General features: G+C 43.1%; 2 protein-coding genes and 1 long non-coding RNA gene across 5 annotated transcripts; 2 read left to right on the forward strand and 1 right to left on the reverse strand.

Annotated features, from left to right (window-relative positions):
- Positions 1-1,068: 1,068 nt before the first annotated feature.
- LOC101761385 (homeobox-DDT domain protein RLT2) lies at positions 1,069-17,975 on the forward strand. Of its 3 annotated transcripts, XM_022826883.1 has the most exons (19): positions 1,071-1,935; positions 2,031-2,148; positions 2,248-2,763; positions 5,479-5,555; positions 6,382-6,900; positions 6,988-7,080; positions 7,161-7,325; positions 7,405-7,624; positions 8,648-8,748; positions 9,521-9,607; positions 10,554-10,688; positions 10,806-10,961; positions 11,610-11,819; positions 11,903-12,616; positions 12,697-13,245; positions 14,528-15,136; positions 15,235-15,339; positions 16,326-16,571; positions 16,819-17,975. In XM_022826883.1, the coding sequence occupies exons 2-19, from the start codon at positions 2,100-2,102 to the stop codon at positions 17,638-17,640; spliced, it is 5,373 nt and encodes a 1,790-aa protein (XP_022682618.1). In that variant the 5' UTR covers positions 1,071-1,935; positions 2,031-2,099; the 3' UTR covers positions 17,641-17,975. The 3 variants fall into 3 exon arrangements, with proteins under 3 accessions (XP_004969494.1, XP_022682618.1, XP_004969495.1); XM_004969437.4 differs by having other exon boundaries at positions 1,069-2,148; XM_004969438.4 differs by lacking the exons at positions 1,071-1,935; positions 2,031-2,148; positions 2,248-2,763 and having other exon boundaries at positions 5,479-5,580.
- A 77-nt stretch (positions 17,976-18,052) lies between these two features.
- On the reverse strand, positions 18,053-19,541 carry LOC111257385. Its single transcript, XR_002677792.1, has 2 exons — positions 18,462-19,541; positions 18,053-18,372 (listed from the first exon to the last, which is right to left on the reverse strand). It is a non-coding gene; the product is annotated as an uncharacterized LOC111257385 (long non-coding RNA).
- A 1,662-nt stretch (positions 19,542-21,203) lies between these two features.
- Positions 21,204-24,528, forward strand: LOC101762053 (protein DEHYDRATION-INDUCED 19 homolog 3). The gene is made up of 5 exons (XM_004969440.4): positions 21,204-21,652; positions 21,768-21,961; positions 23,122-23,199; positions 23,290-23,570; positions 24,045-24,528. Exons 1-5 carry the CDS (start codon positions 21,577-21,579, stop codon positions 24,151-24,153), a joined length of 738 nt encoding a protein of 245 aa, XP_004969497.1. The 5' UTR covers positions 21,204-21,576; the 3' UTR covers positions 24,154-24,528.
- Positions 24,529-24,934: the final 406 nt, after the last annotated feature.

Genomic DNA, 24,934 nt, shown 5'->3' on the forward strand with positions numbered 1-24,934 from the left:
ATATAGAAAATATGGATGAAAACGTGATCGAAAATCTCGTTTACCAGGGCACGTTTCCATATAAATGATATCATTTCTGACAATTACCGTATTTAAATTTGGATTTTTTAATTTCTTTTATTGTTCTCACCACTGAGTAGTGAAATAGTGAAATAAGCAAAAATTCGAATCGACCGGCGATCGTTTTCCGGATAGATGATATCATTATCTATTGTTTCAATTATTTTCATCCCTAGTAGAAAACATGCATATGTACTCTAACATATCTTTAGTTTTATGGTTTCTGATATATATCCTCCTGTTTTCACTTTTCAAATCTCGGTCATGTTTAGTTCACTCCAAAATTCCAACTTTGGCACTATGCAAAAAGAAGATTCCCCATCACATCAAACTTATGGTACATGCATGGAGTACTGAATGCAGACGAAATCAAAAACTAATTGCACAGTTTTGTTGTACTTTGCGAGACGAATCTTTTAAGCCTATTTAGTCAATATTTGAACAATAATTTATAAATACAAACGAAACGCTACAGTGTTGCTACAATATTTTTGGCACCCCAAAATTAAGCAACTAAACAAGACTCTCTTCGAGTACTTATGACAGACGGGTTCATGTGGGGCATTCAAAGGACGCGTTCGGACCTCGTCTGAAACGCTACAATCCACCGGCGGTCCGGCATCATCAGTACGAGTCGCAGCAGTTCAACGGTTCTACCATCCGTCCTCGACTCGAGTAGCCTGAGCCTGACCCAGGTAACCCCACTACTAGATGGGCCCTGAGGTTAACAAAACCGTCTGATACACGCCAAGCTGCCAAAAGCCCACGGGCGAGACAGGCCCCCGGCACTATCTATCCACGTGCCCGTCCTCCCCCCGCTTGCTCGAACAGTAGGACACCCCAAAGTTCACGGCGCAGAGGATCCGGCCAAGTTCTAGCTCCCCTTGCGCGCTTCGTCCAATGAACCCTCCCATCGTACAGGAGGAACAATCCTATGAACACCCACCCAGGCAGCAGCATCCCCAGCCAGAACGTCCAAATCCATCTCCTCCTCACACGCGCGCACCAGGCACCAAATCCAGGCGCAAATTTCCTTCCCACCGGAACCCACAGCTAGTCAAAAGCACAAAGCCCACCACCACCACCCCCGCAAAGATCAAACCCCAAGAAATCCAAGCACCCGCTACGCTAATTATTCCATCCCATCCATCCCTCTCCATCGATCCAAATATTCCTTTTAATCTCCCTTTTTTTCCCCAATCTCGCAGGCCGCAGCAGCTGCTGCACAGCCACAACTACGAGCGACTCGCGCAACACAAACACCAAACAACTCTCCACTCCCACGAAGAAAAACAAAACAAAACAAAAGAAATACAAAGCCTGAGCCCCCAAGCGAAAAGGGGAAGAGGAAAAAAGGGTTTGGTTTTTATTAGCTGCACAGAATGGCAGCAGCAGCAGCGATCCAAACCCAATCCCCAGCGCCGCAGCGCGTGGGTAATAATCTCCCAGTTCGAGAGCAGTCGCCCCAGCGCCCGTTGCTGTTCCTGGCTCGCGGCTTCCCCAAATCTCCTCCGCCACATCCCTATCCTCCTCCCCCTCCGTTCGTCGCCTCACCCACCCATCCATCCGCGCCCGCGGCGGTGTTCGTGGTGTTCAAGTTATTGCTGGTGCCATTATTCCTTTCCTCCTCCCCCCGTTCGGCCGTCGGTGTTGATATTCCTTCGCCGCGGAGATCCGGCCGCACATCGATTCGCCTTTTTTGTTTCCACCCCGCGCGGCGACGCGGGGGGTATATAGCGACTGTGAGGCATTTGGTGCGGGCAGACGCTACGAGGTGGGCTGAGAAAAGTTGGAAGTTTCTGCGCGTTGCTTTGGAGGTCGCGGAAGGTGCTCGGATCTAGGTTTCCGGGCCCCGGATCGCTGCCATGGACGCCACCGGCGCCGGCGGGGACGGGGACGGCGCCGGGAAGGCGGCGCCGGAGGCTCCCGCCGAGGCGATGACCCCGCCTCCGGCGCCCGCGGCGCCGGCCCCGGCCCCGGCGTCTGCGTCTGGGGCGGGCGTGGAGACCTCCGGGTCGGCGGAGAAGCCGGTGAAGCGGATGATGAAGACCCCCTATCAGCTCGAGGTCCTGGAGAAGACCTATGCGGGTTCGTGTATTTTGATGGATATATTTGGGTGTGTGTTTGTTCTTCGGGTTTTAGTGTTTTCCCGATTGAGCATTTTCGTGGGGTTTTGGTTTGGTGCAGTGGAGCAGTACCCGTCCGAGGCTATGCGGTTGGAGCTGTCGGAGAAGATAGGGCTGTCGGACAGGCAGCTGCAAATGTGGTTCTGCCACCGCCGGCTCAAGGATCGCAAGCCACCATCGAAGCGGCAGCGGCGGGAGGAAGAGGCTGCACTAGCGCCAGTGATGCCTCCACTGCCAGTGTTACCAACACCGGCAATACCACTGGCAAGCAGTGACCTTATGGTGGGCACTCCTGGGATGTACAATGAACCACTGCACCCAGCTCACTCACGAAGGGGTGCCGGACGGTCCTCAGCAGTGCCCAGGATCTCCATGCCGGATATTGGGAGGAGGTATTATGAGCCGACACCAATTATGATGGCACAACCGGTGGTGCCATCGGTGCAGCTCACGCCATCTGAGCTCCATGTGATTCATTCTGTGGAGTCACAGCTTGGGGAACCACTGAGGGAGGATGGTCCCGTGCTTGGCACTGATTTTGATCCCGTTCCTCCTGGTGCCTTTGGTGCACCCATTGGTATGCATATTGAAATTTAAAGTCTTTGTCTTTGTGTTTTACACTGATGTTTAAGTCAATGAATGCTCAAGGTGGCCTGTTAGGGGAAATGTTCCAGCTTCTCTTATGCCCTGGCTGAATACTTGTTGATTTTGCAAACGCCTTTTTAAAAAGTATTCTTTTGTTGAACTCAATAATCTTCCGTGTTTCCTTTTTCTTATGATAAAATAGTTTAATAATTGATTATAGCCAGTCTTTTGATATTCCTGACTTCCTGCAAGTAGATGTATCCAGTATGGTTGGAGAGGTGAATTTATTTAATAATATATGGACATATGGTAGATAATACGGTGAAGGGTATGAATGACTGATCAGTGAAAAATTAAGATGAGAAGTAAGGTTGAAAACCCTGCAGGTCTATTATTTGTAAGAGACCATCGTTTGATTAAGAATGAAACTAGTATTCTTTCTAAAGATGAGGAGTTTGATATTATTTCTAAATGTGAGGGATCAAGTAAAAATCGCACATCGTATGGCCCTATTGAGGGAAACCAGTTTTTACTTCCTACTAATGAAACCAAGATCCATGCTCGCTACTAAATATGCAGGTGTTCCTTCCCTAGTAATACACACGACACATTCTAGCTCTTATTTACATGAGTTATCTTGAATTTTTATAGAATTGTTTCAATATTGTCAGTTCTTTCCGGGAATCATCTTTATTAATGCTCCACAGCTGAAGCGCCTCAAATTCTCAATTTCTACATTTCCTCTTGGGAAATGTTTCATATACGACCCATCTACCCCGTTACAATCAGGTGTTTTAAGCCCTTTTGTTTTCTGAGGTAACAACCACCCAAGTGAGTTGAACCCTTTTATCTTTTGTTTGAAAAGGAGCTGTATGAACAGGTTGTATGGATAGCAGTTGGTTTTTTTTGCTGTTCTAGTACACTTAGTGCTTAATCACGACTTTCCTTGTTTTCTGTGTTCAATTACTTGCTTTGTTTTATGCAGTGTGATGTGAATCTTCTGTATGATTTTCCTTAACAATACTTTGTTAGATGTGGCATAGATTGGAATTTAGTGCCTACTTGGGATAGCTTGTGCTCCGTTTCTCGCCAAATCTGGCGTTTGTAAGCTAAAATAAATTGGTTTAAGTCTCTCGTTTTAGTCTAAATAGGGGTGAAATGCCTTAACCAAACACCCTCAATCTCCAGCTCCAGAAATTCGTGGAATTCATGGAGCTAGGGATACCCAGCTTCACGAATTCTTCGAGATGGTGCTCTCCCAAAGGGCCCCTCAAATGCTGCTACTAACATCTACTGCAACCCATCAAGTGGCAGTGTCCGTGCTGACTTCCTATGGTTATGTCCAGTGGGTATATATGGGCCTATGGTGAGGCCCAATTTTGTTTTAGGGCAGCATGGAGCAGTGCTGCAGCCTCTCTAGACATGCACTCCTCTGTGTATTTCCATCGCAGAAGCGAGGAGTGATTAGATTGGGGACAGCAACGTGAGTGCCTCCCTAACTCCAAGAGGAAGAACCATGTCCCCAAATATCGTCTTGCACATCCAGTCGTGACATTGTAATCTGGTTGCGACAGTGGCTGCCACCAGAATCTACTGCAAACCATCAACTAAAGTGTGCTGATTGCTGGGCCATATGTCTAATTGGCAACCTGGGCTTTAGGTGAGGCCCATTTAATATTAGGGCTGGGGAGAGCACTGTAGCATCATATTAACGTCCCTTGAAGTGTTGCGTTGCGCCCCCGCCTGCCCTGTGTATTTTCATTGCACATCAAGAGAGGGAGTGATCTGAAGGGAGGCTGCAAGGGGAGGGCCACCCCAACTCCATGAGCAAGAGCTCTCTTCCTTAATTCTTCCCCCTCCATCTTCGCTCTTAATGAGATTGCGGAAGGATACTTACTGGGAGTTGAAAGAGACAGCATCATGGTGATGGTGGGGCCGTGCTAGGGTTTGGCTCAGGCCCTTGGTATTCCCTCCCCTTCTCGATTTGTGGTCTCTGGATCTGGTATAACTTCTTGTGCCCTAAGCTCTGGATCCCATTTCTTTTCACATATGTCCTGCCATCAGGCCTGGCAGCAAGCCACTGAATCAACCAGGGCTAGTCAACGACTACTTAGCAGGTCACCGAATTTGGCATGGAAGTCCAGTATATGGCATCAGTGTTCCGGCATCAGGTTACTGGGAGATTAGACACGGCCATATCTCTAAATCCAATAAACGAGATTTGAATCGATTATGTTTCTGGGGACTTGATAACAGTGTGGATGAGCATTTTGTTGTTTGCGTCCAATTTCACATATCTCTAAATCCAATCCAGCCCTGGATCTCATTCTCATCTAATGCCCAAATTTTGATTAGGAGCACCTTGTGGTCTTGTTTGGTTAATTGATCCCAATGGAAATTGGAGGGGATTAAATCCCTTACCCATGGGGCATGGAATTAATCCTCCCCCCACCAATCCCCATGGGGAAAGGATTAACCAATCGAGCCTTGAGAAGGCTTTACTCTGGAATACACCCTATAGCATTGTACAAACAAAAGATTAGATGAGCATTTGCTAAATGGCATGTGTCTATGGCTTCTATAAGTTTCTGTATTTGGTGAATAGTCGAATAGAAGTTCTTATGTGGATTCTATTAATTGCATTTGTGCACTTACCAATATAAGTTATAATTATTGACACTCCTTTTGTCTTGTGTATTTTGGGCAGTTCCGGAGCAACAAAAGCAGCCTGTGCGATCTTATGATACAAAGATATTTTCTAGGCATGATCCGAAGCTCTTAAAGGTATATATGTAGGGAACTTTTAAATGTAAGTTTGTATCTCTTATTGTGGTGGATTTGTGCCATTGCATAAACTGGGTTTCTGATCGTGCATGTGCATAATTTTTGGAGTGACATTGCATCAGTGCTAAAATTGATGGTAGTGTGGGGTTTATTTACATTACTCTCATATTGATGTGCGATTATGAGTGTTGCGGTTGTTGCGCTGATTTGTTAGCCCAAACTTCGACGTGGTGTGCCCTACTCAAATGAGTGCATGTGCATCATACCTCATGTGGTGATTGCCAATTCAGTTTGGAATAGGGCATAGCTTTCAGTCTTTTAAATGATAATAATGCCTTGAAGATTCAAAGTCATAAATCATTTTGTGCCAGTTTTATGAACACCCCCTTCACCACAATTCCCCAAAGTGGTCAAGACTTTACCATTAAGTAGTATACGCTGCAGATGTGTTGTAACTGATGTGGTGATGTTATTCAGAATTGGGTGAGTTGGGTGTAAGCAATATTGGCATGGCACAATTATCGTGTAGTATTTGGTGGCACCTTTTTTTTTCTTCTTTTTTCATTAGTTCTCCACACCAAGCTATACATGGGTGGTTTATGTTTCCTATGGTCAATTGGTCATACTAGTAGAAGAGCTACTGTATCTTTACAAGTGTTATCCCATGAGCATATATTCTTTTCTTGGTGAGTTTTCATGCTGCAATCTTTGTTCCCCTTATTATCTTTGCTTCATATGTATTCTCAGAATTCAGGGTGAGGCTACTCTATGTGCATAGTATTATTACCACCTCTAATCTTCCATTCTTCCTTTTTTCCCCCCTTAGGCTTCAGCATTTTTACCTACCATGGAAACCCCCTTTGTTCCGAATTCATTTACGGGGAAGAGAAAATCAACAGTTGGTAATCCACCCATAGTCCAACCTCATGTTGGATCACGTGCGGTCCATGAGTATCAATTTCTTCCTGAGCAACCAAGTGATACATATGAGAGGGCAAGCCGATCTCACTACTATGACACTCCAGTGGAAATTTCAAATTCTAGGATATCTTCTCTCACCTCAGGGTCACAACTTCTCCATGGATCTGAGGAGGCCGCACCTAGTTATGCTTTTCAAGGTCACACATCTGGTTCTGGCCTGTTGCCTCAACCCAGCAGGTCTCAGGCGTTTCCAGCAGTACCAGCAGATCATGAGATGGCTCAGTCTAATAGCAACCTTAATTCTGTTCCTGTTGAAGGCCAGTTTGATATTTCTCAGGTTGCCGCATTTGAAAACCCACTTGTATCATCTGAAAGAAGGGTTTATCATGATGAAGATGCTTCTCGAGTGGAAAGAAAACGAAAAGTATGATTTCCTTTTGAGTTCATATATGCATCTTGCTCTTCAGCGCTATATTCATATGCATATTAACTTGTCTGGGATTTGCTTCAGCATAATGAAGAAGCAAAAATTGCAAAGGAAGTTGAAGCTCATGAAAGACGAATTAGGAAGGAGCTTGAGAAACAGGAGATGTTAAATAGAAAGGTATTGCTGGTTTCCGTTATTGTTGGTCAGTAGATCTATGTCTTTCACTATAAATTTTGTTTACAATGTGACGTCTGCAGAGAGAGGAGCAAAGGCGCAAGGAAATGGAGAGACTTGATCGCGAGAGAAGAAAAGAAGAGGAGAGATTACTGCGTGAGAGGCAGAGAGAAGAAGAGAGGTTCCAAAGAGAGCAAAGGCGTGAACATGAGCGTATGGAGAAGTTTTTGCAGAAGCAATCTAGACGAGTTAGTTTTCTGGTTCCTGTAATGTTAACCATAATGGAGTCTACTAAATAGCTAATGCCTACTGCCTAAACACGTGCAGGCAGAGAAACAAAGGCAAAAGGAGGAAATGCGAAAAGAAAAAGAGGCGGCAAGGCAAAAGGCTGCCAGTGAAAGGGCTACGGCACGCAGAATTGCAAGGGAGTATATGGAATTGATGGAAGATGAGCGCTTGGAACTAATGGAATTAGCTGCACAAAGCAAAGGGTTGCCCTCAACGCATCTTGACAGCGACACATTGCAGCAGCTTGATTCCTTTCGAGGTACATTAGTCTAGTTAGTTCCAAACTCCTTAATGATACTCTTCCACAAGTAACAATTCACTTCAAATGACTTTCTTGGGCAAAGGTCCAATTTACTATCCATCATTAATAGAGTATAACTAGAGGCATAGACTACACATTTATCTGTACTTGTCGTCTTTTATATGTTACAAACCTATAAAACTTCTAGGTAAGAACCTGAGCATTGGAGAATGCTTTATATTTACTGCTTTAGGGTCACTGCGTGTACATTATAGAGCAGTTTCTGACAGGAAGATTTTTAGGGTTTGTTTGGATCTCAAGTTATGCCTAATTGTGAAACAGCTTGGTTGGTTAGTTGCAAAATAATGATGACAACTTGACAAGTCTAGTTTTACTGCAAAGTAAAAAAAAGCAGGATTTTGGAGTTTTAGAAAAGTCACTCTAATCTTTTTTAATTCCTCTGAATTCAAAGTATAATACAAAAAAAATTCACTTTCAATACGAGGCCTACCCCATTTCCATTCAACAAACGGAAATACCGGAAGTTTCTTACACAGAGTTACACAGAGGGCTTAGAACCAAAGCGCTAGACTATCTAACCTGATTCAGATCTAGATAGACTATGGTAACCACCCCGGGGTTCCCAGGGGAAGGACATACCTACATAGGTACACACATCAGTTTATAACGAAGATTACATCTTTTTGGTAGTTCAAATTTTTTTTCCACTTTTCACCAACTATTTATTTGCTTCACACTATTCTAACTGTTAACAAATTTAATTACCCTTTCCCATAACTCACACAGAACTTTCTTTTTGGTAAAATCCCTCTAAAGTTTTTCACCACATAGTTGTTTATTTTAGCAATTGAAAAATGGACTCACTCATTTGACATGTACTGATATTAAGGCATTATCAAAGCAATATATATGTGACGTTATAATAGCTTATTTTTGTTGTACGCTCTATTTCTGACTTTGGAAGCCTAACTGCATAATTCAATTTACATGGTTTGATTTTTTTTTAATTCTCCTTTCCAGGCATGTTAAGTCAATTTCCTCCTCAAACGGTGAGACTGAAGGTGCCATTTTCTATAAAGCCTTGGATTGGATCCGAGGATAATGTTGGAAAGCTTTTGATGGTAATGCTGCCTTTCTTACTCTTTTCTTTTAATGATTGTGATATTTCTTAAGATATGTTCAGATCCTAAACCTATCTTGGTTAGTATTATTAGCAAAATATCCAAAGGTAACCCCAATTCATAAATGGCCACATTACATTCATTTGGCATAGCAGTTCCTAAGAAACACTAAATCACAACTATTTCATTTCATTGAGATGTTCTGCTCTTGTTTGTTTATCTTCTCTTATGCTGCTGTCTAGTACATATGTACTCGCTCCGTCTATAAATATGACATTTAGGACAAGTTAATTAGTTCAAAAATGAACTAATTAGCTTATCCTAATCATCATATATTTGAAAAGGGCATAGATGTTTAAACACACGGTCATCAATTCTATGATGGTCTATGTACTATAGCATTTATGACGTTCATATAACCTTTTACGTATACTATATTCATTTTCTCAAGAGATATAATAATAGTAGCACTGGACATTTTTGTGTTGTTTGGCAGTACATTTGTTTTTTTATTTTAACTTATTGTGTTGTATTGCAAATGGATAAATTAATTAAGGCAGCTCATTTGCATTTAGTAGATTTGGAATCAGGTTTTATGTTTATCTCTTGCATGTAATATGTTATCTTGTGACGCATTTGTCAGATATACATTCCAGCTGACTAAATTGCTAGTGCTTATTTAAGACATCATTAATTTTTAAATTTGTTCATGCTACTTAAAAATTTTGAACTGAAATTCCTGTCTAATGTGAATTTGTTAACTGATTTGCAGGTGTGGAGATTCTTGATTACTTTCACTGATGTTCTAGGTCTTTCTCCAGTTACACTTGATGAGTTTGTTCAGTCTCTTCATGATTATGTAAGTTCTTTGTTCCTCTGTACTTCTGTATGCTTTTTTGGTGGTAGAGTTTTGGCAAAGTGGAGGATAATTGAATAATGAGATTTGTATGGTTACGTGATTCACGCTTCGTGACATTGGTAAGTTCTAGGCACAAATTAATACAAGCAGATGATTGATCAAATGTTACCTCTGGCATGGGGCAATGAATGTATAAGTATTAAATTAAACAGGAGTTACCACAAGCCTTATGTTTGTCTGATTTAGTTTCTGCTAGTGGTTCTATAACATTTCTTATGTCAGATTAGATATTGCTCAGTGGATTGATTTCTATGTTGTCTATACTGGCATTAAAGTTTTAATACATTGTTCAGTCATAACATATCAATTTCTACAAAATTTTAATTTTGTATATATTATTGAATAGTAATTATCAAATTCGGATCTCTGTGGTCATATGCAAAGCTGAAACAATTCCAAGTTCCTTTTTGTTCCAAATGGATAGTTGTCATGAGTTTGGTTTGCATTTGACTCAATATGCAAGGAGAAGCTTTTTCTTAGTATTTATTTATTTGATCTTGTTAGAGTTATTTGTGTTCCATTTTGACTCATAGGCGTTACATGACTGAAATCCGTAGTATGGTGTATGTATTCGTGCCAGAGTGTTTATTATATTATCGACAACCGTTTTGACACTGGGAATTAGCTGTCAGGAGATTTGGGCATTAGCGGGTGTCTATGCCAGTTATTTATTATGTTCACAACTTTCACATATCCATGTGATTCTGGGAGTTATCTTACTGGAGTTTGTTGTAGGATTATGTATTGCTTTTATAAGAATTTTGTAGCCTTGGACAAATTAGCCACTAGGCTTGGAAGCTAGTATATTCTGAATTGATATACTAATAATTTACATTTTTTTCTGCACCTGTCTTATCCTAAGTTGTTATACTATTTCTTTTGATAGGATTCAAGGCTGTTGGGGGAGCTACATATTGCTCTGCTGAAATCCATCATAAAGGATATTGAAGATGTTGCTAGGACTCCATCAATTGCACTGGGGGTGAATCCGGGAGGTGGCCATCCACAAATTGTAGAAGGGGTGAGCATCTATGTGCTGCAGATTTAATGTTTTTCTTAAATATTCTATTCTTCTTGTAATCATGTCTGCTTGATGTTTTTTATATATTCTTTGAACCTTCATGTTTCTTTCTGATAGGCATATGCCTGGGGATTTAATATACGTAGCTGGCAGCGCCATCTGAATCTTCTTACATGGCCTGAAATATTACGGCAGTTTGCTTTATCTGCTGGTTTTGGACCCCAATTAAAGAAAAGGAATGTCGATGATTCTTATTATCGTAATGATAATGAGGTATGTGCTCCTATATAATCCACCTGCCTCTAAGATTATTTCAGTTCAAAGTCATTCATAATATTATGTAACATAAATCACCAAGACATTTGTGTTTTGTTATAATTTTCTCCTTAACTAATACATTGCTTTGTAACCTAATGGTCAACTGATTCCTGTTGGATGATGCCAGCAATTTACTAACAAACTCACACTGTCTTGTTTTGTGCTGTGGTCTATTCTAATTTGCATCTGCTGCATCAATTTATGACACTGAGCACTTATGAATCTGGCACCTTTCTGTGAAGAAATGGCAAGTATTATTTACAAATATGAATTGATTTTAAAGATAACCAGTTTACCTGTTTCCAATATTGGCTGCAAAAGGCTGGAATTTTGTGTGATCTGTCAAGTCTAATTTGCACTGTATTCGGGACCTTGGTTCCTGTGATTAGGATGAAGGCCAAAACTGAAAGAGTATAGTTGGATATACTGGAAATCGGACATTTCTGATGAAAAATTAACATACATGCTGAGTCATGTGGATATAAAATTAGTTCTCTAAAGCTTATCCCTGTAGTACATGATTCACACCACTATCTAAGTTTTCTGCATGGCAAGAAAAACATCTAAAAGAGTTCTCACAAGGTCTTGCAAAATTTGGTGCAGGGTCATGATGGTGAGAATGTTATATCAACACTCCGAAATGGTTCAGCAGCAGTGAATGCTGCCGCTTTGATGAAAGAAAGAGGTTACACCCATCGCCGTAGATCCCGGCACCGTCTCACTCCTGGAACTGTAAAATTTGCAGCTTTCCATGTGCTATCTCTTGAAGGAAGCAAAGGTCTCACAATATTGGAAGTAGCAGAAAAAATTCAGGTGCATACATATATGTATTGTTAATTTCTTCGTTTGCCTTCTGTGGCTGTCTCTAATTTTCTAAGCTGCTATTTCATGTTCAGAAATCTGGATTGAGAGACCTAACAACAAGCAAGACACCTGAGGCATCCATAGCTGCTGCCTTATCTAGGGATACAAAACTTTTTGAGAGAACTGCTCCTTCAACATACTGTGTGAAATCACCTTATAGAAAAGATCCAGCTGATTCTGAGGCTGTGTTGTCAGCAGCACGTGAAAAAATTAGGGCTTTTCAAAATGTCCTTTCTGACTCTGAAGCTGAAAAGGAGGCAGATGAGGCTGAGAGGGATGATGACTCTGAATGTGATGACAATGATGATGACCCTGATGGTGATGATGTGAATACTGAAGTGGAAGATGACAAGGATCCTCTTCCTGCTGTCAAGGCACAAGATGAAGTACCAATTACAACTGAAGTTGGTGACATAAAGACCGAGGCAGATAGTGTGGGTAATGCATTGAACTCATCAAGTAGTTTTACTAAATCTGCAAAAGGTGTTCCCCTCCCTTCTTTAGGGAAGTCCATTGCAGCAGATACTGGTAATGAATCACCTCTTGGAGCCTCATCAGCTAATCATGAAGTAACCCCTGACAATTCTGAAAATACACAAATTGATGAAAGCAATCAAGTGGAGCCTTGGGTACGTGCACTAGCAGAAGGTGACTATTGCGATCTTAGTGTCGAAGAACGCCTTAATGCACTGGTTGCCCTTGTTGGTGTTGCCACTGAAGGGAACTCCATTCGTGGTGTTCTTGAGGTATATCCAATGACCCTGCTTAAACTACTCTTTTATCTTGTTATTTCTCATTGGGAAACACCTGATCCAGAATCTTGCAGGAACGCTTGGAGTTAGCAAATGCCTTAAAGAAGCAAATGTGGGCAGAGGTGCAACTTGACAAGAGGCGTTCCAAGGAAGAATTTGCTAGCAGAATGCAATATAATTCTTACATGGGTTTGAAGGCTGATATGTATCAAGAAAACAATGCTACAGAGAGCACTTCAACTCCAGCCTGTAATGCTTATAAAGAGAATGATGGACATATGGGAACCATCAACAATTGTGAAATACTTGATCAGCATAGTCAAGGTAATGCTGGTAGTATATCTTATGAGAGAAATGGTGTAGGCCAGGAAATGATGGCAACCCCAGATGCTTCGTCTGTTCAGCAGTATGCTTATGCTGATAAAACACGGTCTCAGTTGAAATTGTACATTGGTCACCGGGCAGAACAGCTCTATGTTTACAGATCTCTGCCCCTAGGTCAGGATCGGAGGGGAAACAGGTATTGGCAGTTTACAACTTCAGCATCGCCAAATGATCCTGGCTCAGGAAGAATCTTTTTTGAGTCCAAAGATGGATATTGGAGAGTTATTGACTCAGAGGAGGTAATTTTTTGTTTATACCTATTAGATTCTACTTGATTACTTTTACTATGGGACATAGCTTATGCTCTAAGAAACTCATGATCAGATGCTAAATCATGCTATTTTCTGGATAATATTTTCATTAACATCACCTGTGAAGATCTATCATCTAAGTGATGTTTGGTTCTGGAATTGCCAGTACATGTATGATTCTGCCAAATTACTGCTGGATTGCTTGGCCAATGTATGACTGGCAAATGGTGGTAAACATCTTGAAAGTTCCTTGCTTCGCAGTAAAAAAAAAAATTGGGAATATTACCATTGGAGTTGCTGGGGTGTTATGCCTTTTAGCTGGGCACTTTCTGAGTTCTTTTTTTCTCAATATTTTTCTGGACCTTGCTGGTCCAAGCCTCTTCTTTTTTGGTTCTGTGTTGTGTTTTTGTTGCTTTCTCCCTATGCGGGTATGGTGGTGTGGTGTGTGTTTGTGGTGTTTTTTGTATATTGTGAGATCAATCCTTTTATTCCTTCTTAATATAATGGCATGCAGTCCTGTGTCAGCTCAAGAAAAATATTTTTCTAAAAACAAATATCTTGGATATTGGCTTTTTTGTTTTGTTTCAGTCGAACATGTTTGAAGTTATATTTGAATTAATTTTAACTGTTCTAGATAAAGGTTGGGATCCAGACATTTACTGCCTGTCAGCATTGTCCATGCCCACTCTCTTGTTCCAAATCCCTGACATGTGGTCACTGCTGGTCATTGAGGGTCCCCATTTATACCTGGATTTGTAGTAACACCAAGTTTTGGTGACTCTGCATGCTGTTAATGTTGTTTCAGAAGAATCTGAAACAACAATGTTATTTGAAGAATCGGGAATATCCAGTGTTGAGAAATATTGCCTTATAGTAGTCCACCTGGGAAACAGCTGGTTAATTTTCAGTTACCTTAACAGGGGGTTCCAAGATCTGTCTGGCATCAGTGAAATAAAACTTCAGAATGCATATATTCTGTATCTACTTATTGAAATATACATCTAACTCTTCATACGCAGTTATTAACATTTCAGTGTCTAAGATGCACATTGCTATCAGCATTATTGTCATCTTTCGCCAGCTAAGGCTTGCTCCTCATGTTGCATGAGAGCCACACTGCTAAGCAGATATTGTCTAATGCAAGCTTAATAAATAGAAACCTGCTCGATTTTAATTTCAATGTTCATGACATTACTAGCTGGATTCTAAAAAAGCATTATGTATAAACCACCTCTCTAATTTTTGGACATTTTATCTAATGAAAATGCAGGCCTTTGATTCTCTAGTGGCTGCCCTCGATACACGTGGCAGCCGGGAGGCACAGCTTCATTCAATGTTGCAAATGATTGAGCCAACCTTTAAGGAAGCCATTAAGAGGAGAGGTGCAAGTATAGAACTATCTACAGGAAGGTATCCAAAGAACGGGGCTACTGACATGATAAGGGCAAATTGTCATAGTGGAAGCTCAAACAGTACTCCTTTTAGTGTTGACAGTGCCACAGAATATTCTGATTCTTTTAAAGTTGAACTTGGACGTAATGATTTTGAGAAGACAGCTATCTCAAGAAGGGCAGATGCATTTTTGAAATGGATGTGGAGGGAATGCTACAATCAGGAATTGACATGTGCCATGAAGTATGGCGTGAAAAGATGTTCTGAGTTGCTGCATTCATGTAATTTCTGCTATCAGATCTACTTAGCGGAAGAAAGGCACTGTTCTTCCTGCCATAAGACCTTCAAATCCATTTACAATTTTTCTGAGCATACAACACAATGTGAAGAGAAGCAGAGAACTGACCCTAACTGGAAGATGCAAATTGTGGATTATTCTGTTCCAATAGGAATGATATTGCTCAAGCTGCAGTTAGCTTCGATTGAGGTCAAATCACATGTTTTGTTGGTTCCTGCTCAGTTCTTGTTTTTTCTTTTTATCCAATTGAGCTACCTAAGCAACTTATTAGTTCTTTTGTTTTACAGGCATCGGTACCATCAGAAGCACTTCAACCATTTTGGACGGATGTGTATCGGAAATCTTGGAGTGTGAAGCTATACGCTACCAAATCTACTGCTGAAGTATTCCAGGTTTTGTATAATTTTACCCACAACTCTGGCCTCCCATCATTTCCTATTTTCTACTGAAACTCTAGTTACCTGCAGTCCTGAGCTCATGTTGTGCTTAGCAGATGTATATTACCTCAAGTTTTAATGGGTTTTCCAGCACTTTTTAGCTAGTCGCCAAGACCAGGTGCAGCCTTTGTTTCAAAAGGCAGTGCCTAGGCGCCAGGTAGAGCAACAGCACCTCGCCTAGCATCTAGGCGTTTTTTCATGGATCACGTAGGAGTTAGGACTTGTTCCAAAAAATAAAAAATGAGATTTAAGAGAATAAGAGATGGAGAAAGATGAATTATGGTCATGGAACTCATGGTTGCAAGATAATGCCAATCTTTATTCGATATACTGAGTCCATTCTATGTAACATGGTGTTACTCTAGCTTGCAAGAAGTACAGCCACCTAGTCTCACCTAGGCACTCGGCGGAGCTTGATTGTGCCTGCCTAGTGCCTGGTGCTTTTTGAAACATTGGATGCAGCACATGGTTGATGCCTTATTTGAAAACCGTATTAAGCAATTGTGGAGGTATAACTACCTTATTAAGCTGCTATGTGTTGATGAACGTTGGTAATTATTGTTGCTGAAATAACTTACCCGTTATCCTCTATCTGTTATTATTTGGAGGTGATTCTGAAAACTGGTCCTGATGAGGACTTGCCATGATCAAGAGCATGGTACCTTGAATAATGTGGGTTCACAAATTGTGCTCTGGTTTACTAGTACCAGCCTTGCATTCATAACTAAATTGAACTACCAAATTTGCGATGGTGCAACAGATAATACTAGCATAGCTAAAGAGCTGCAGTTCCCCTTTTATTTTAGGTATACCACTTTTGTGCGGTTGTCATTCTTCTCTGTAAAGATTTATGGAAACATGTGTGTTGATGGGTTGGTACTTGTTTCATATATCTGCTGTGATACATGACCTCTGAGACTGTCTTTTCCACTCCCTTGCAGCTCTTGACTGTTCTGGAAGGTGCAATAAGACGAGATCGCCTCTCTTCTGATTTTGAAACAACAAGTGAGTGTCTAAACTCACAGGATGTTGCACCCCAGAATCCTTTATTACCGGCCGGATCTGCTTCTGTCCTTCCATGGGTTCCTGACACTACCGCTGCTGTCATGGTCCGAATGTTAGACCTAGACTCAGCTGTTTCGTACACACAAAATCAAAAGATGGAGAGAGATGGTGGAGGTTTCATGGTAAGTTAAAATTCTGACAGTACCGTTTTTTCGTTGAAACTGAGGTTATTTTTCTTTTATTGGACTAATAATCACATGCATTGGATTTAGTTCATGTTTTGATCAGCTACCCCATCGCTATGCTATTGTACTTTTGAATTTTGAAATGCTGTCATGTCCTTGATCTTTGGACAAAGTTTCCATCTATATATGATGCTATCAATCATTTGCCTTACAGATTGTATAATTATGTTACTCCTTGCTGCAGAAATTTCCATCAAGGTATACAGTTGCTAAGAGCAAACAGGAAACAACTCCACTTGAACCACCAACTGGTTCAGATCTGTATGGTGGTGGAAGGTGGCTTCCTGGTAGCGGCCGTAGAGGTCGTGGACGCGGAAGTAGAGGAGGTAGCAGGGGAGGCAGAGGTCGAAGTCGAGGTGGAAGGGTCCCAAGAGGTGTTAGCAGCTCATCGAGGGTCGAATTTAAGGATGACGGTGTTGCTTCTGATAAAGCGCCAAGGAAGAACGCACGGCGAGGGCGGGCACGTGGTCGTGCTCGTGGACGAGGACGTCGAACTGTTAGGTCTCGGCAGCCATCTGAGGGCAGAGCCAGATCAATTCCAAAGGCAAATTTGTTAGGAAGCTTTAGCATGCTTAGCAGTTCAAAGCCTGCTACTGTTGAGGAGTCTCCACGAAGCTCTGGTGCAGATGAGTGGGGCTTGGAGGCCAGAATGCCGTACACTGAAGGTGATGAGAACAGTTCTGGATCTCAGTCAGAAGATAATGAGGAAAATGGCCAACCCATGGATGACGATTATGAAGAGCAAGTTCCAGATTACTCAATAGGCTATTCTAGTGGGTCCAGGCCCCATGGAATGATGTCCATGATGGACCCTGAATCTGACGAGGAGGATGAAGATGCTGAAGGTGATGAGAACGCGGAAGAAGATGATGCAGATCATGCAGTTGATGATGCCGACATTGAGATGGACGAGGATGATGAAATTGTTGATGATGGAGATGGAGGGGAAATGAATGTGGATGAGGATGAAGATGCTACCTCATATTCATCTGACTACAGCGAATAAGAATGCAGAAAGAAGGGGCCTATTCAAGTAATCTTCCCTCGACATCTAATTCAAGTAATCTTCGCTCGACTTCCCTTTGCGGGTGAAAAAAAGAAAATCTTAGATGCTTAAATTAAAAGGAATGTAGATGCTGAACTGAACTGATGTTCGATGGGTAGGGGATGTGCAGGACTGTTTTTTGTCACTGCAGGTTTTTATAGATTTTCAGGCGCAGCGTGGCTGCCTACTCGTTAGACGAGTGTTAGATTGTACGGAGCTAGTTATGTTGCCGGGGAATTCCCCCGAGCTGTACAATGTGCCTGAGGCGATATATTACCATGTAGCATTGGTTGCCATGCATGGACATGTGTCCAGCTCTCCCAAAAATCCATACCCTAGAAGAGAAGAAAGCAATGGCAGTAGGAACCAACAATGAGGCTTCGGTCATTGTTTGATCCAAAATGCTGTGCATTAGTTCATGCATGTTACACAACATACATCTGTGTGCGCCGCTTTCAGAATGAGCGCTGAGAGAACTGTATGCGTGCTCCTCGATGCGTGAATACTGAATACTAACCCCATCACATGTACAACAAGTAATGCTGTATAAACAACAGGGCAGAACCGTGCTAGCACGGGATGAGGTTAATGAAGAAGATGATGATGGAGACCGGCAGCTTCATGAGGGCCACGGCCAGCTCGACCACCTTGACGCAGCACGAGAAGCACGGGCAGATGCAGCACAGCGTTATCCTGCACCAAACGTGATGTATCCATCAGGCATGCAGCAGCGTGTTCGTAACTTGGCGAATAAGGTCGAACAGGGAAAATCTGGGACTGACGCGACAAGCCAGAGGGCGACGCCGACGACGGAGAGGAGGAGCGAGAGGAAGGCGAAGGGCAGGGAGAGCAGGAACCCGAGGGGCCTGCAGTCACCCATCCTTGAGACCTCGACAATGCGGCTAGCTTGCTAGCCGTGTGATGCGCCGCCGCCTCCCTGCCGTAGTATGTTTCGATTTCCGGCCGCCGGCCGTCTAGCTCCGGTGGTCGATCGGCCGGCGCTGCCGGGGGAGAATCTCCGCCACTCCCTTTTATGCCCCGGCCAGCCGAGGCTGCCGGGCAGGTGGGTGGTGCAATTAGTTGAGCTAATTTTAGCAAGGAGCAATGTTAACGGCTAGCACGAAGTGGAACGTGAAATGCATGCCACGAGGTTGTGTCGCCGGGGAAAGTAGCCCTGTGAACTCTATCGTAGTTCGTCTCGCTTCAATATTGTCATCCGGTGTCCTCGTTGCGCGGGTCCCGATCCGATGTTATTCCCAATCCAGGAGCAAGGTATGAACAAGTTATAGACTACGTTTCCTTCTCAAATGCACAAGATCATCACAAAAGAAAAACAAGATACAACTATCACTGCAGTGAGTACATAGGTTCCTTATATAAGAAGATAACCCTTTAAATTCAGAATGTAACCATTCATCTTGAGGATGTAACCCTTTAGCTTCAAGAGTAAATACGGTATAAGCCACTAATTTATAAGTAATATAACAAATATCAAGTACTTGTAATTGTGTGACCGACGTTCAATCAGAACGAATCCTATCCTACGAAAGCGAAACAACGAAACACTCACTATTAGGCTATGTTCACTTCGGTTGACGTCCCCAGGAGAGGATGGTCCATCCCGAAGACGAATCTTCACGTGGGATACGGGATGAGCTGGTCTAGCTCGTCCTACTAAGGCAGTGACTATCAAGGCCTTCAATTAGTTCAGCACTTCAGCAGCCCACTTAGTGGTATGTATATTATGAGAATATCACTAGACATATCTCTTCCTTGTCATTCTTGGCGCAAATGTTATATGATATTTGCCACAAATTTAATAACTATGAGGCGATCTTTATAAATCTATACCCTAATTCTTGTGATGGACCTTTGTAAATCACTATAGAGTTTGTGTTGGTCCGATCCCATAAATTGCAGATTTTGCACCCCCCCTAAAACTTAACATCATCAGGTGTTATTTCGGACTCTAAACTTACAAATTGCATGATAGTTTTCCCTCTTTTATAATGCATAATTAGTTATGCTACAATGTTGATGAAGTCAAAAGGATGAACAACCCTTTACTCCCACGACCTCATGGCCTTCTTGGCCCAGTGATCAGCGAGGGCCCGTTTTTCGCAAATTGAGGTTACTCAGCAGCCCTTGCTTCACACTTTCTTGAAATATGATATAAGATACATGATATGGAATGTTGCTTGTATACATTCTTACAATATAATTATGTTTTCTATATAGCCCTTGCCAAAACTGAAAGTTGTCTATATTAATTTTATAAAAGTGGTACAAGGATATGTGGTTGCCTGTGATGCTATGACCTATGAGAAAAACATTGAAGCGGCTGAAAGCATAAGCTAGACGCATACCACTAATCTTAAAATGAGAACATACAGTGCAAATGAGTCTTATATTCAGATAGGATAAAGATGTCTTGGAGGATTCCCAAAGATACATGCGAAAAAGAATGTTGTTTTTTCGTTTTGTTTTGTTGCATTTTGAATGATTGAATGTATGATTGGATAATATTGTTCTTACTATGTGTTATTACTTTTTTACACACATTAGTACCACTAAAGTTAGTGGCGGATCTAAGGTGGGCTCGAGCCTCCGCCCCCCCCCCCCCAAAAAAAAAAAAATGCTCCATTACAGCGAAAGGAGGAAGTTGAGGAGAAAAAGAAGAAGAAAAGGTGGAGATGGAGAAGGAGGAAGGAGCAAACCCCTCTAAGATTTTATCCTACCACCGCGACCGCTGAAAGTGCATCGGTAACAGTATAAAAATATGAATAGATATGTTCAAATCATCTATACTATGCAAAATTTAAGTACGGGAATTTATACAAGACAAAACAAAGAAAAGAAGAAAATCATCAGTACATGCAGATTTCTACACTTCTTATGCAGATTCTTTTCATGCTCAACTTTTGTATGATAATAGACTATCCATTGAATATTTTTAGCTGGATTTTATACAATTTTTAGAGGTAGCACTAGCACCCCACACTTCAGCTGTTCCCGAGAAGGCACGAAGCTCTCCTAGCCTTCCCCTTGATTTCCCGGTGCGCGCTCGGCCGTCCCCAGCTCCCCATCATCCGCGTTCCATAATCCACCACTCCGCGGCGGAGTGCCGAGCCATCCGCTCCACGAAAAATCCTCGATTTTGGCCATTCGCGCCCGCACCGACCCGCATCCCGGCATCCGGCATCCGCGTCGCACACCCCTCCCACGCGGTTTCCCGCGGACGCCGCGGGTTTCTTTCTTTTCCCTGCCCACGGGCGCGCGGCGCCGGCCGGCCCCTATCATCCATACGCGTCCGCCACCACGCGGGGGGGCCGGGCACCCGGTGCGCCCCACCCGTCATCCACGCCGCAGCGGCCAGTGGGTAGCAGCAACCGGCGGGGAAGTGGGCGGTCGCTGTCGTTGGTGCCACGACACGCGCTGACTCGGACCGGGACCGGTACGCCGAAAAGCCCACCACACGACGCCCCCATTTCTCACCCGCTTCCTCCCCTTCCCTTCCCCCCTCACTCACTCCCCCCACCCCCTCCTGCCGATAAGAAGCTTCGTCGCCGTCCCCTCCTCTTTTCTCCGTCCTAGCAAAATCCTCCCCGTACCCAGAGCCAAGAAAGTAAAAGAGCTGAGGTATTAAAGGCCGGAAGCCGGCGAGCTGCGGGAGAAAAAACTTTCTTTCCGGGGAGGAAATCGGGACAGGGCCGGGTCAAAACCATCTCTCCTGGCAAGCAACCTCGTCTCCGGTTGGTGCTGCTGCCTGCCGCTGCTGTCGGAGACGAGCGGGTAGGGGAGACCACGAGCTCGGACGGGCGGCTCGAGAAGAGGGAAGGGGGAGGAGCTTGTGAAGAAGCCTGAGAGAGGTAGCCAGGGATCAAATCAAATCAAGCCATGGACTCGGAGCACTGGATCTCGCGCCTCGCCGCCGCCAAGCGGTACTACGCGGCGCAGCTCGGCCACATCGACGGTGAGGACGGCATCCTGCCTGCCTTTTTTTGTTGTCCTGATTCTCTCTCCCTCCGTCGCGCCATGCGAGCGATCATGGTGCTGATTTGCGGGTTCTTTGTCGGATTTGGGTGCAGATATGCCGGGGATGGGGATGGAGGAGGTGGAGATGGAGATGGAAGACGACGGGGACATGGAGATGGAGATGGAGATGGCGCTCGGGGACGCGACGTGGCCGGAGGTCGCCTGCCCTTACTGCTACGAGGACCACGACGTCGCCTCCCTCTGCGTCCACCTCGAGGAGGACCACCCCTACGAGCCACACGCCGCGGTAAGTCAGTCACCTCGCCGCCTTGCCCTGCCCTGCAGGACTCTTACTGATAGTGAACCTGTGACGTGATGCAAAGAACTATCACCACTTGCTTGATTCTCCGATTAGAGCAGGACGAAACGTTGTAGCTTACTGCTTGGGGTGTTGACCTGATTTATGAGCTCATGAGCTTCGATATTTGGGCTAGTAACCTTGTCAGAGGATCTTATTAGTATTCGGGGGCATGGAAATTCCTGAGTAATTGTAGTTTTGATGACCTCCTGCTCTCTTGGGTATCCTTGTGCTGTCTATTTGGTAGATGTGATAATAGGAGAACCAAGGTTCAGCCAATTACAGAACTGAAGCTTACAGGTTCATTCATAGCTTCCTGCAAAGAACACAGCTGACTGGAAATTGTGGCTTAGTGACAAATAGAATGTTTAAGAAGTAAGGGTTCAAGATTAAGCTTATCTGTGTGCTTGTTCAGACTATAGGTTCAAGAACAATATAATGACTCTTAAGCAATTTAGCTGTTGCTTGGTTGCTTGAATGAGGTCTGGGATGAACTTCTGACCCCCTCCTTTTGTATTTCCTTGACTTGAAACCTCTTTGGGTGCTCTGCTTGAAGTTGAAGGGTTGAAGGTGTAGTTTTGGAAACAAAATAGTATAGCTCTGTGTCATTTATTTTAAAGAAAAAATAGTGCTTCTATCATGCTGCATAATGAGTATTTGTGCACCATATACCCTCAGTGGCCAATTGATAGTGTCTGCTCTAAGAGTACAGGGGCACATCCTCTTATGATGAAGAACCATGTGTAGTTCATTGACTTACGTTAGCTGTATTTGACAGTATAGAGCTCGCATATCTGGAACATTTGAAAGCTTACGGGAGAAGTTTCTGTCTGTTTTAAATGTGTAGTCTGATTCCATTGGTTTGAGAGATGAAGGCTGGGATAATGGATTCAATTGTTACATTTGGTTGTGCAATTAAAATGTATTCTTAAAGGATATTGCCACCTAGTTTAAGTCATTCTGGGTGGACAAAATAATTCTTTATCAGTCTTCATCTATGCCAACTCATAATCAAATTGGCACCTTATACAGCTTTTGTTTTCGCTGTACTGTTAGACTGTTAGCAATGATTGATTTGTTCTCATTTTCATTTTTTACTTTCATTTCAGCCATGCCCCATTTGCTCCCAAAGGATTACAAGAGATATGCTTAACCATATCACCATGCAACATGGTTACTTGTTCAAGGTTCATCCCTCTCCCTCCCACCCTCTCTGGAATAAAATTCTTGTTAAGACTTGGAAGTTTCTGACACCTTCTTTTTATTTCTGTTTACAGAACGGTCACAGGTGTCGCAGATATATTATTCCCGAGAGCCATGCAATTTCTTTATTGAGCCGAGATCTGCGTGGTACTCATTTACAGGCTCTTCTAGGAGGTGGTCATAGCCACAGATCAAGTAACACAGCCACCACAAACATTTCCAGTGATCCTCTTCTTTCATCATTTGGCCTGAGTTTCCCAACATCAGATGCACCAGAGCCATCAAAATCAACACCTTCTATGCCAGATGGTGCCTCAGTACGTAAGGAAACACCAGCTCAGCCTTGGGAATCAAGGTATATATTACTCCTCAAATTCTTTGTGAACTACTTTTGCATTTATTATCCTAGCAAAAAGCTTCTAGGCCAAAATTTTGTAGCGATTCTTATAAGATGTTGCCTAACTGAGGTTAGGAATAGCATGATAGTTTCACACGTTCACGATTGACAAACTTTTCCCTTCAATGAAAATACTCCTATCCTTAAATGGTATTATTGAGCAAGCAGTCCCTCAGCACCTCTGTACTAAGACTAATTAACGAGAAACACATGGGTATACTATACTGACAGAGAACTCTCTTTACTGTTAAAAAGGATGCACATTTGGGCCATTTGAGACAAAAGGATTTCACTTGATAATGTTTTATATTTTCTTGTTTACATGTATGCTGTCAAGTGATTTGCTTTGGTCCATATAAGTTTTCAAGGGCTAATTAAATTCCTTGCGTATGGAATATGTGATTCGAACTTTTATTTCCTTTTCGATGGCAGTATTGACTCGTCTCTCACAAGCGAAGAAAGGGAACAAAAGAGGAAACAGGCCACTGACAGAGCAACCTTTGTGCAAGGCCTGGTGCTCTCAACTCTATTTGGGGACTGACTGTTCAAACAGCCATAGGTTCTTGCTAGATGGGCGCTTACTCCTGCCTGGTCCCCATAGTCTGGTAGTGCTCCACCAAGGTTGGTGGGTCTAACTCTGATGGCAGGAGAATTCGCCTGGAAGCTGTAGCCGCGTTCTTCTTTGTTGTTTCAGTAGAGCGCGGAGTTTCCGTGATGATACAGCTTTTAATTTAAGCTAGCTGTTGTACCTTTATTTTATCAATTTACCAGCCAGCAATCCCATAACTGTAACTCATTGGTACATTGTGTTTGTACTTTGTACCAACATACATAATAGCTGTAACATCTTCTATACGATGCAAAGATGGCACTTGTATGAGAGCAGTTGCCAAAGTGCAAAATCCTTTATGTCGTAGACCACTTCAGTATTCTCATATACAGGTGGAGACACGAATGGTGCGGTTGGACCGAGGCTGTACTGTATGTGTGCTTTTTTTCCTTGGATCGACCATAGTTACCCAACGGGCGTGTTCGCTTCAGCTTATAAGCCGGCTGAAAAGCTGAAACGGCTGATTTGTTGTGAGAGAAAAATACTGTTTGGTAGCTGATAAACCGGCTGAATAAGCTGAAACGAACAGGACCTGTGTGTTGTTCTTCGCGTGAACTATAGCTGATGTGGAATTACACGCTGACTGACTCGGTCGAGGTGCATTGACATGAGGATCGAGAAGGCTGCTCCGGTTCTTAGCTGTCGCTGTAGAACGCAGGCTTGAAAATGCAAACTTTTCGTGAAGCCATAACCATGCTCGTCCGTCGTCCAG

The sequence above is a fragment of the Setaria italica genome, chromosome V, assembly GCF_000263155.2.
Source record: "Setaria italica strain Yugu1 chromosome V, Setaria_italica_v2.0, whole genome shotgun sequence".
NCBI lineage: Eukaryota > Viridiplantae > Streptophyta > Magnoliopsida > Poales > Poaceae > Setaria > Setaria italica.